Source organism: Wyeomyia smithii, chromosome 3 (genome assembly GCF_029784165.1).
Source record: "Wyeomyia smithii strain HCP4-BCI-WySm-NY-G18 chromosome 3, ASM2978416v1, whole genome shotgun sequence".
Classification (NCBI taxonomy): domain Eukaryota; kingdom Metazoa; phylum Arthropoda; class Insecta; order Diptera; family Culicidae; genus Wyeomyia; species Wyeomyia smithii.
In genome coordinates, this window is record NC_073696.1 from 106,606,923 (window position 1) to 106,619,108 (window position 12,186).

A 12,186-nucleotide genomic window follows, 5' to 3' on the forward strand; every position below is an offset into this window, starting at 1 on the left:
TTCGTTTATAACCTTTCTTAAATACCGGAAATATTACCGATTCTTTCTAACTACTAGGAAATCGATGTCATAGCAAAAGAGATTAAAAATCGCATTTAGCGGTGATTCTAGATTTCTAGTACATTTTTCAGCAGTACGGCAGGAATGAAAAAGGCGTATCAATTTTGAACTGCCCTAGCTATAAGGAGAAACAGCAATCAATCACGCCGCGTGAACCGGACGGTTATAGTAAACAGCAGGGTGGAATATAGTTAGTTTTCTTTGAGCGCAACATAATTATGATTTGGTACTCTCTCAAGGCGCCAATGAGAGTGAACTAAGTGTACTGCATCTAAACATATAAAAATGCAGCTCTGTCTGTCTGTCTGTCTGATTCATATAGGCTTGGAAATTACCGAACCGATCGGCGTGAAATTTAGTATATAGGGGTTTTAGGGGCCGGGAAAGGTGACTAAGATAGTTCGAGACCCCTCCCTCTTCTGCAAGGGAGGGGTCCCATACAAATGAAACACAAATTTCTGCACATCTCGAAAACTAACCAAGCAAATGGAACCAAATTTGGCATGTGGATGTTTTTAGGAGTAACAAATACGTCCATGTTGGTTCGACACCCTTCCCTCCTCTGGAAGGGAGGGGTCTCATACAAATGAAACTCAAATTTCTGCACATCTCGAAAACCAACCAAGCAAATTTAACCAAATTTGGCAAGTGGATGTTTTTAAGAGCAACAAATATATCCATGTTGGTTCGACACCCTTTCCTCCTCTGGAAGGGAGGGGTCTCATACAAATGAAACACAAATTTCTGCACATCTCGAGAACTAACCAAGTAAATAGAACCAAATTTGGTAGGTGGATGTTTTTAGGGGTAACAAATATATCCATAATGGTTTGACAACCCTCCCTCTTCTACAAGGAAGGGGTCCCATATAAATGGAAAACGAATTTCGCACAGCTCGAGAACCAATCAACCAAATACAACCAAATTTGGTATGTGAATGTTTTTAGAGGTAACAAGTATGTCCATAGTGGTTCGATTCCCCTCCCTCTTCTGTGAGGGAGGGGTTTATAACAAATGAAACACAATTTTTTGCTTATCTCGAGAACTAACCAACTAAATGGAACCAAATTTGGCAGGTGATTGTTTTTAGGGGTAACAAATATATCCATAATGGTTTGACACCCCTCTCTCTTCTAAAAGGGAGGGGTCCCATACAAATAAAACTCAAATTACGCACAGCTCGAGAACCAATCAAGTAAATATAACCAAATTTGGCAGGTGAATGTTTTCAGGTGTAACAAACATGTCAATAATGTTTTGACACCATTCCTTCTTCTGGCATGTCTCCAAATACCGTTTCTGAATAATAGCGGCAAATAACCCAACATGGGTATTTCCGGAATTGTTACGATGCACTGAAGCCACAAATCGACCTTAGACAACATTTTGAATTGTAAGATGGCGACTTCCGGTGTCTGGAAAACAGCCGAAAATGATCAAATAACACCCAATGTGAGTGTTTCTTCAACCAGATTGACGCTCAGAGGCAAAAAATTGTCCCCTTCTATTTTGAAATCCAAAATGGCGACTTCCGGTTTCTGAAAAATAGCGGCAAATGACTAAATACCACCCAATATGGGTATTTCCGGGATTGTTAAGATGCTTTGAAGCCACAAATCGACCTCAGACAACATTTTGAATTGTAAGATGGCGACTTCCGGTGTCTTGAAAACAGCCGAAAATGATCAAATACCATCCAATATGAGTGTTTCTTTAACCAGATTGACGCTCAGAGGCAGACTCCCTGAAATCTCGCTCGCACAAAGAAGAGACAGTGTGCTTTGCGCTACAAGTCTCGTTTCTCATTCAGTCGCTTTATGCTGTGTGCAGCGTGCGAGCGAGAAAACTTACCATTCGTACGAGCCACGTCTCGTCGCATGGGAATTTTTATTGCGACGTACACGAAGATATCTCGTCTCTCAACTTAACGAGTGCGGTGCATGGGCGTCGCGTACTTGAGACAGCTTGCGTGCAAATTCTCGTGAGCTCGTCTCGCGAGCTTGCCTCGCATGTTGCTTTGCGCTAATGGTGCGAGAAGGAATTTGATTTTGCGCAGAAGGAAACAGGCAGGGGATTTTATGTTTTTTTTTTCATTTACCGTGTTATAGCAGCATGCATCAAAACACCGTTAGAATTATCAATGATATAACCTAGTTCATTTATTTATCAATTCAAAATTCTATGATTAATTCATCCGACTTTTGTTAACATGAATTAAGAACGTTTTGTTACTATACCTATTATGCTAACGGTACGAAAATGCACCGGATGCAGAGTGTTACGTTAGTTAACAGAAGTGTTCCTTTCGTCGGTTTAGATGTCATTGACTATCTTATGATAGAACTCTGTTTTGTAGTTCTAAGGATAAAAAATGTGGTTTGAAATTACAACATAAGTTTTTCGGGAGTTAAAAATAGTAAAACCATTGAAATTGTTTATATTTTCTAGTACATGTTGATGTTGGATAGAATTTTCGAATTGAGTACACTAAAGTCGCTTTTTATGTGTGGGATACATGCCGCGTAAAAAACGCGTAAATTCCGGAATCCGCGTAAAAAAAAACCCGCGTAAATTCTGCAATCCGAGTGAAGAGGAACCGAAATCCGCAAGAAAAAAAAATACCGCGTAAATTCCGGAATCCACGTAAAAAAACCGCGTAAAAGCGACCTTAGTGTATAGATATTGCAAATCAGGTTCTGAAGGTTCGTGATAATCTGATCGTAGTAATATAGTTTTGTGAATTCTTCCGATTAATACACCTTCAGAAGGGTCTGACGGCATATATCGTATGTAGGTACGGTAGGCAGCCTATACACCAGAGTAGCGAACCTATACATTAGAGAAATGACAAGACACTCACCGTTAAGGCAACTGTCAACATCGAAACGGGCGAGCTGTATAAATTTGCATTGCCGTTATCCGTTTTGATGTTGACAGTTGCCTTAACGGTGAGTGTCTTGTCATTTCTCTAATGTATAGGTTCGCTACACCAGAGAGACGCAGAGACACTCACCGTTAAGGCAACTGTCAACATCAAAACGGATAACGACAATGCAAAATTATACAGCTCGCCCGTTTTGATGTTGACAGTTTCCTCAACGGTGAGTGCTTTGTCCTTTCTCTAATATACAGTTTCACTAAGGTACAGTACGGGCGTCTCGCTCAGTTCGTAAAGCGATAAGACAACGTGTGGTGCGCCGCAGTCTCTTACCGAAGAATAAAAGAAAAGAAACCTCTCGTCGTTCCAGCGCGTGTACAGGAAGTCTGTGCACACGAGAAAGTCTCACGAGCTGTAGCGCACGAGCTGTATCAAGTATGTACAGTACGGGCGTCTTGCTCAGTTCGTAGTGCGATGAAACATCGCCTTGCGCATCGCAATCCGAACCGAAAGAGAAGCGAAAGAGCAACCTGCAAATTGTGACGTGACTCGTCTCGTCGCACATGCATGGAAATTCTACGAGCGAGAGAAAGATTTCTCTCGTCGCTTGAAAAATAAGCGCGTGCACGGGAAGTCTGCTCAGAGGCCAGAAATTGTTTACAAATGCCATTTTGAAATCCAAGATGGCGACTTACGGTTTCCGAAAAACAGCGCCAAATTACCAAATACCCCTCAATATGCGTATTTCCTGAATTGTTATGATGCACTGAAGCCACAAACCGACCTATCAACCTCAGACAACATTTTAAATTGTAAGAAGGCGACTTCCGGTGTCTGGAAAACAGCCGAAAATGATCAAATACCACCCAATATGAATGTTTCTTCAACCAGATTGACGCTCAGAGGCCAATTGTCTCCTAATGCCAGTTTGAAATCCAAGACTTCCGGTTTCTGAAAAACAGCGGCAATTGACCAAATACCACCCAATATGAATATTTCCGGAATTGTTATGACGCACTGAAGCCACAAATCGACCTCAGAAAACATTTTGAATTGTAAGATGGCGACTTCCGGTGTCTGGAAAACAGCCGAAATTGACCAAATACCTCCCAATATGAGTATCACCGGATCCATAATGATGCAAAGAGCTATAAATTGACCTTAGACAATACTAAAATATGGCAACTTCTGGGAAACAGCCGAAAATAACCGAATACTACAACATATGGATATGTCCGTAATCGAAATGATGTATAGAAGCCAAGCATTGACTCTGGACACCATATTAAATCAGAAGATGACCACTTTTAGTTTCTGGAAAACAACGAAAATAACTGAAATCGCACCCAATATATATCCGGAACAGAGGTCATGTACAAAAGCCAAAAGTCAAGGATGTTGTCATTCCGATGAAACCAATCATTTTTAAACGATATAATCGAATCGCAAGGAATCAATGAATTTGAAATGTTTAAAATTATAAAATTAAACACTAAAATAGGCGGGACGAAGTTTGCCGGGTCAGCTAGTAACTGATAAATACTGTAAAATAAAATTTCTATCTGCCTTCCAAGACATGTTTTATACTAAGCAGTGCGTTTAGATTTTCTCTTAGGTATAATTATAGAATTCTGTTATTTTTATTTCAATTTTTACCTATGAACATTTTTGTTCTTTTTAGTTCGTTTTGATGACAAACAAATGATACATATTATTAAATAAAGATAAATTTATAATAACTGATAAATCATAAATGTACATATAGTTTCTAAATATACAAATAAACACAGCAAAATATATGTTTTATACCGAATAAACTGGTACTATACAACAAACATAAACGGTTGTAAAACATACTACAGTCAAATCAAATTATAAACAATGTCTAGCAGAACAAAAGAGATCCTGCCTGTATAGATAGGAGTGGGAAGCAAATCAGGCAAAAATGCAAACTACAGCTCTGTTGCGTATTCTGGCTCTCTAAATCAGTCGTCGCATACCAAACATTATGGAGTCCCAAGACGATGTTAACTACCGATACCGGAAGCTTTCTTACCTGACGTCACGAACGGGCCCACGTAATTGCTTGGGAAGAGTCCAGTGGTACCGTTCAGCTCACCGCGCCACCATTCTGGTTCATCCCTTCCGAGCACACTAATAATGTCATCTTTTTCGAATGAAAGCTCATCGTCATTCAGCGCTTTGTACGGATATAAAGCTATTACTTTATCTGAAAGTAAAATTATAAAACTTGTAAGCTAGATTTTTTGCTAGATTTGTAGCTAGATGAAAATCTCACCTAGAATTGTCTCTGTCAGTTCCACCTTGCTAGCAGATACTGGAGTATTGCGGCCGCTATTACGTCCTCCTTGTAAAATTTTAACATAAGTTGCTGGGAACCAGCCGATCTGTCGACGCCGTCCTTTTGCCTAAAATAAAAATTAACATGATTCGAAGATCATTTATCCAAATATTTTCGAAAGAAGTTTACCTGTAATTCGCCCTCCCACCATCCAGAATCAGTCTTCTTTCTGATCATGATAAGCTGACCACGAGTGAGTGACAATTGCTCTGAACTGGTTGCTTCGTATGGTGCAATAACTTGTGCAACTTCACCCTTCTTTCGCAAACTTGGTGTGGCCGATGACATCGACGAGTAACGGATATTTTCTTCGTTCGCTGCTGGAGGTGGAGCAGGTTGAGTATTGATTTGGGACACTTCGGAGTCCGCTTCGGCTTGATTCCTCGCCTCTTCGGCGTCTTGGCTTGTTGATTCCTTTCGCTTCGATTCTGATTGAACTTGCTGTTGATTGAAGGTCTGATTTCCGTTTATTACCTCCTAGAAAAATAGTTTACTTTAACATGTCGCCTCAAGAATGGTGCACATTTATATTTACATTTTTTTCGTTTGCTATAACACTAGCGTTACTACTGGTTTCTATTGCACTACTTACAGATTCCTGCTTTTGTACATAATTCGAGGGGAAAATACCAGTACGAGTGCCGATGTTACCCGTCCACCAATCGCCATCTTTTTTGCTCACAGCTATGACTTCACCCGCATCGAACACCAGGTCGCCCACTTCTGCCGATTGATAGGCATAGCAGGCAACGTAGTATTCGACATCGCCATTGTAAGTCGCTGCAAATGGTTCGTCAACGTTATTATTACCAGTGTTACTACTAACGTATTCAGTGTTTATTGCTCCTTCTGACATACCTCTGTAAAAACAAAGCAAACGATAGATGTTAGACATCGCAAGCTACATCATCACTAGATTCATCGTTACTTACTCTACTTCATTGGCGTCTGGGTAGGTGGTGGGGGCAGCGACTGGTTCGGTGTAGGCAATTGTTTCAGGAACCGCTGTTGCAGCCGGTGCTGCTACGGTGTTCAGATTAGTGTCAACTTTCTCTACGTATGACTCGGGGAACCACCCAGTGTGACCACCTATCTCGCCTGCTAACCATCCAGGCTCCGCATTTTGTTCCAGTGGTACCTGTAAACCACATGTATTAAAAAATTGACAATAAAAAAGTTGCTAAGTTTTGATATAAAATAATTTGTAATTAATCAAAACATTAAAAAAATCGCATAACCCATGAAATTTTATACACTCTTTCATAAAAAGTAAACTAATAACGAAATACACTAAGGTCGCTTTTTACGCGGCTTTTTTTACGCGGATTCCGGAATTTACGCGGTTTTTTTACGCGGATTCCGGAATTTACGCGGTTTTTTTTACGCGGATTCCGGAATTTACGCGATATTTTTTTTGCCTGGATTTCGGTTCCCCTTCACTCGGAATGCAAAATTAACGATGGTTTTTTTACGCGGATTCCGGAATTTACGCGGTTTTTTTACGCGGATTCCGGAATTCACGCGTTTTTTTTTACACGAATTCCGGAATTTACGCGGATTCCGGAATTTACGTATTTATGTATCCCCCGCGTAAAAAGCGACTTTAGTGTACACCACTAACAACTCACCATTACAATATCCCCCGGTTGAAATGAAATCTCATCGGCGTTTCGCGCACTGAACTCGTAAATAGCTCGATATTTCACATAACCTGGAGGAGTTTCAACAGCTTCATTCGTTAACACCGGTTCCGCTGCTGCTGGAGCCGTATCCACTGGCCAGGAATTGCTGGTATCCCAAGCGCTGGTATAAGATTCATTTTTACGATTGTTCTTCATTTCAAGTATCTGTTATCAACAAAGAAAATTACAAAAAAAAAAATATATTTGTATGTATTATTGATATATAAATTATTGTTTCTCAAAGCCCACCTGAATTCGCTGTACATCATATTCAAGATATAGTTTTTCGCACGAATCAATCAAGTCGGTTAACTGAGATTTTAGCTCTTTCAGTTGTTCACTATTAATCTTTATATCAGTTGTCTTATTCTCAATATGTTGCTTCGTGTTCTCTAATTTATCTTTCAACTGTTGTATAATAATCTGGTTGGTAAAGTGAAGGCAGTTATTTCATTGATATTCAATTGTGTTTTCCAATGCATATTACTAACCTGCTTGTTCGAGAACTGTAGCTGCGTCTCCGTTTCACCAGCTTTATTTTTCGCATCCATTTTCGCCTTTTCTTGGCTAAGCTGAACCAACCGTTGGTTTTGGTCCTTAACTTTAGCCTTCAACTGTGCCATGTCACTCATTTGCGTATCTCGGGTCGTTCGCATTCCATCGATGGTGCTCTTGACGTTGGTTACTCCGACGCGAGTGTCGCATATCTTTTGAGAAAGTTCCTTGATTTTTTCATTAAAGGTGCTCAACTCAACACCCAGCGATTGATTTTGAGCTTTCAATTTGAGCACGTTTTCTTGTTCTCGCTGACGCTGCAACTGCATCTCTGAAATCTTCTGTGCCTCCCACTCCTGCTGGCGTTGCTTTTCCATCTCTCTGCATAAACGAAAAATTCGTTATTTAAATAATTAGAACAACTCAGTGACTAACAATAGCATACTTCCTCGCTAGCTCTTTTTTCTCTAGTTCGCGTTTGCGCTGCTCCTCACGTTCCTGCTCCAATTCACGCTGGCGCTGCAGCTCTTGTTCCAGCTCTTGTTGCTTTTTCATTTCTGCTTCCATTTTTGCCTTGCGTATTTTTTCTTGTTCCTCGCGCTCTTTCCGCTCACGTTCTTCCTTTAGTTGACAAATTAATGGAATCTCAGTTAATAATAAACCTTTTGAAGCTCAATCTTTGCATACTTACTTGTTCTTTCTTCTGAATATCCATCAACGCTTTGCGCCGTCTCTCTAGTTCAGCTTGACCTTTGTCGAAGTTTTCCTTTCGTTTATCTTCGAAGGATGCTGCGAACATCAAAAACAAAATAAATAAAATATATTAACTGACATGGACATTTGTCCATGTCTTACTCAATACTTACATTGGGGTAGCCCCGAGAGAGGATCAGCTTCGACAGCGACTACATGTGCCGGAATTCCTCCTTGCGAGGATACCGAACCATGCCTGGAGCCTCCCACGGAGCCGTGCCGTGAGGTGGCCTTTCGGAAAGATGGTGGAATCAGCTCTGCAGGAAGTGTGGGAGCAATTTTTTCACCCTGCAAGGCCTGATCGCAAAGATACATGGCAAGAACGAACTCTTCACAGCCAAGCCGGCCGTCAGCATCAATATCCGAGAGGGCCCAAATCTGCGCCAGAATTGCTTGTGGTAGTTTTGTTTGAACCATTATATTACGAGCTTGAGGCCCAGTCAGGAATCCTGAGCGATTGCGATCTGTTGTGTTGAAAAGTTGAGTGTACTTTAGCTTAGCTGGTCCTTTGATGGCCCATTCGGATTGCCTGAGGAGGAAATAAAATGTCCGAGTTTACGTAGGGATGAATTAAAAGAGACATTATTAGCGTGAACTTACGGAGATTCAATGGATGGCGCTCTCTCAGAGATAGACATTGTGCGTTGGGGTGTCCCACCACCTGAGTGCGGAGGAGTTGGTGGAGCAGGGACTACTGCTGGGGCTACCGGTTGATGAACTAGTCCAGGAGCCATTGCAGGTGCAATTCCACCCATTCCAGGTTGGATTATTGGTTGTACACCACCGATAGGATCGATCAATGGTTTTATGATTCCTACACCTGGTGCCGGTGCAATTGGGACAGTTGTTTGAACCATGCCTGGTGCTCCTATACCTCCGATTAGAGGTTGCTGAGGTTGTGCAGGCATCATCGGTGGGATCGCACCACTAGCTGGAATCAGAGGTTGCATCGAAATCAACGAAGGCTGTGCTGCTGCTATCAATGGCTGTGGAGGAATGGCTGGCCGTGCTGGAGCACCGGAAATTAATGGCTGCTGGACCATAGTAGGCATTTGATTATTTATCATAGGGGGTACGATGGCTTGTGGGACAGCGTGTGGCACGATTGCCGGCTGTGGAGGAATTGTAGGCGGCATGGTGGAAATCGAATTGCCAAGGGATTTCAACGGATCCAGCGGACTGAGACCCGATGTAGGGGTCAGAGTCGGTGTGCCACCAACAGCCGTCAGGGATGCTATCAAGCTAGGTGGCAATGTTTTTGGCAACTCGAAGCCACGGAGCTTCAGATTTATCAGTTTACACGCGATACTGAATTCACCCAGTGTCATTTTTCCGTCGGCGTCCGTATCAGCGAGAGCCCTGGAACAAGAAGGAAAACCAAATTATGTGTGATCGATGTCTACTTGCAGCAGAAACATATTGTAGACAGAAGGTTCGTAATTTATGAATAGTGGAAAGTAGAGTTGCTGGAAAGATTATTTGACCTCAAAAGTCACACACTGCAATAAAGCTGTGGCCACTAGTAAATTATCTGGCCAAATGGTAAGTAAATAATGACTTCAAATATTGTGCTGGAAATATGTTTAAAATTTTTTGTAAAAGGGAAGTAAATTTAAAGATAATCAAGAATGGAGTAGATAGAGAACCTCTTTTGTTTGATCGTGTGTGAATCATGAGAATTTATGACTTGACAGACTTTTAATAATTTCTGAATTACATGGGTTCGAATCTAAGTAGAATCAGACTATTAAGTGTTCAAAGGAATTCAACATGGGTTTATGCTCGGGCTCTTCATCACATACCCTTCAGTCATTATGAATTGTACGGTACCTTTGATGACTTTCCTCTTGATAAAATAAGTCCATATTTTATAAAACTGGCCAGAAAAAAAGGTATAATAGTTCTCTTCAGGAAATTGTAACTAGAATGCCATATATTGGCAGGAGGAACAAAGTTCGACAAGATTCCTTCCTCTTGTAAATAAAAAAAAAAACAGTTTTACTTACAGTAAAACTAACCAGTAGAATATTAGTGCTCTTCCAGGGAATTGCAATTGGAGATATTAGCAAGAGGAACGAGGACTCGATAAGACTCTTTTCTCTTGAGATAGTAAGTTCCTCTATGTACTAATAAAAAAACCTCTAGTTTAATTTACCTACAAACAACGCGCATACAGCAGATCATGGAAACTGGTTTTGTTGCTTTTCGTGCTCCCTTATTTCTTGTTTGTTACACAACCAGGGCCGGATTTAGACGGTGGGGGGCCCGGGGCAAATTTATTTGTGAGGCCCTTTTTTCTAAGAACATATGGAGGTAACGTTCTGGAAGGTGACGAGCAAAAAAAAAGGGCGCCCAAAGACTAGGGGGCCCCTTGCATCGGGAGGCCCGGGGCATTTGCCCCCTTTGCCCTCTCTCAAATCCGGGCCTGTACACAACTAACAAGGTATGAAACTATATGGTAATCGCCATTTTTTGTAAGTAATAAATATTTAATACAGAGAACTAATAAAAAAATAATCATAAATTCCAATGATCCGATGTAAACACATTTTTGGAATCAAAAACTCAGTTGAGAAGTTGGGAATGCATCATACATGCTAGGCATTTTAAATACACTTAATGGCTCAACCGATTTGAACGAGTTTAGTTGCATTTAACATTTCAAATGTTGTTTAAAATATGTTTAGTTTGTTTAGTAAATCTTTTATCACTTTTCAACAAAAATTTATCTCATGTATAAAGGAGCCAATTTTATTAAATTTCTATTTAAATACTCAAACGATTTCAACACGGTAATTTGCGTTAAAGTGTATTATTTACAACATCATGTAGCATTTTTTTCAGCAGAGACTTAGTTAGAAATTAGGGAAAGAAATGTACTGCAGTTGTTACAAAATGCAACGTTTTCTCTATTATTAACTCAGTGTTTATTATACCAATGTGTTGTTGATAAAAGTCAAAAGTTTCAGCAAAGGATGCGTGTTGTTTTAATTATGATATAAAAATAATGTATACACATAGTAAATTGTTATAACTTTTTTGCCTAACCAAATTCGTCTGCTTTATTGTGCTCAATACTTTTGATTTCTAGAACACTAAAAGGTAAAAAGGTTAATTATAGCAACAGCCAAATATGTTTAAGTACTTTTAGTCAGATCTTTTTTTGACAAACTATTTTTTGTGTTTATAATCTGTTTTGACCTTTTTAAAACAATTGCATAAAAATTTCCACTCATAAAACCAACTTCCCGTGACTCACCAAATCTGTCCCAAGATCATGGGCGGAAGCTGACTCTGCAGGAAAAAACCTTTAGCCTGCGCCCCGGTGACTACTCCGCCGATGGGCTGCAAACTCTTGAATTGTTCGTCATACTTGAACCTTTCACGTGAAGTTATCACAAATGGGTCGGCAGCATTCATGATTTCCTTTCAGTTGATTTCCTACGTCTAGCAAGTCGAGGGTTCTGACTGATTAGAGAAATTGCCACTAGATGCTATGCACTGGCGTTCCGCCCAATGCAAAGTGGGTGTTTTCTTTTTGAACTTTCACAAATTGACACGAGACTTGAACTCTCCAGGTAGAAAGCACGGCAAATTTCTAAGTTTGCAGTGAGAAAACACTTTTTCACTCGAATTCTAGGAGAATAGGTCACACATAACACAATTATCGATTATTTTTCTCCAGCAAGCACAATTTTTGCCTATTCTTTATCAGTAATTTTTGCATCTCCTGCTTGCATTCCGATGCTTTGTTACACATTAAGGTACATTTATAGAGCATAAGTAAGCATTTGTATCACGCAAATTGCACCATTGAATCAGTTGTTTTAAGGGTGTAACTTAACAATTGAAATTTAACTTCAAATTGTGGAATTAAGGATTCACAGACCGATCTGTGAATTAAACTCGACTTGACTAACGTCGAATGAACGTTTCCTTTGACTCTTTTCTCTTCG

At 40.3% G+C, this 12,186-nt stretch overlaps 1 protein-coding gene across 4 annotated transcripts in view; it reads right to left on the minus strand.

Moving 5' to 3' along the window:
- The window catches only part of LOC129727144 (intersectin-1), a 34,142-nt gene extending 21,956 nt beyond the window's left edge, over nt 1-12,186 (minus strand). The window contains exons 1-13 of one of the 4 annotated variants that reach the window (XM_055684648.1): nt 11,490-12,186; nt 8,831-9,589; nt 8,344-8,759; nt 8,169-8,266; nt 7,923-8,098; nt 7,474-7,858; nt 7,232-7,405; nt 6,929-7,147; nt 6,233-6,438; nt 5,836-6,160; nt 5,430-5,777; nt 5,238-5,367; nt 4,995-5,168 (exon numbers count right to left, since the gene is read on the minus strand). In XM_055684648.1, the coding sequence (XP_055540623.1) occupies nt 4,995-5,168; nt 5,238-5,367; nt 5,430-5,777; nt 5,836-6,160; nt 6,233-6,438; nt 6,929-7,147; nt 7,232-7,405; nt 7,474-7,858; nt 7,923-8,098; nt 8,169-8,266; nt 8,344-8,759; nt 8,831-9,589; nt 11,490-11,650 (3,571 nt within the window). In that variant the 5' untranslated portion in view covers nt 11,651-12,186. Of the gene's footprint in view, nt 1-4,647; nt 5,169-5,237; nt 5,368-5,429; nt 5,778-5,835; nt 6,161-6,232; nt 6,439-6,928; nt 7,148-7,231; nt 7,406-7,473; nt 7,859-7,922; nt 8,099-8,168; nt 8,267-8,343; nt 8,760-8,830; nt 9,590-11,489 lie in introns of those variants that run through there. The other 3 variants (XM_055684650.1, XM_055684649.1, XM_055684647.1) reach the window with 3 other exon arrangements.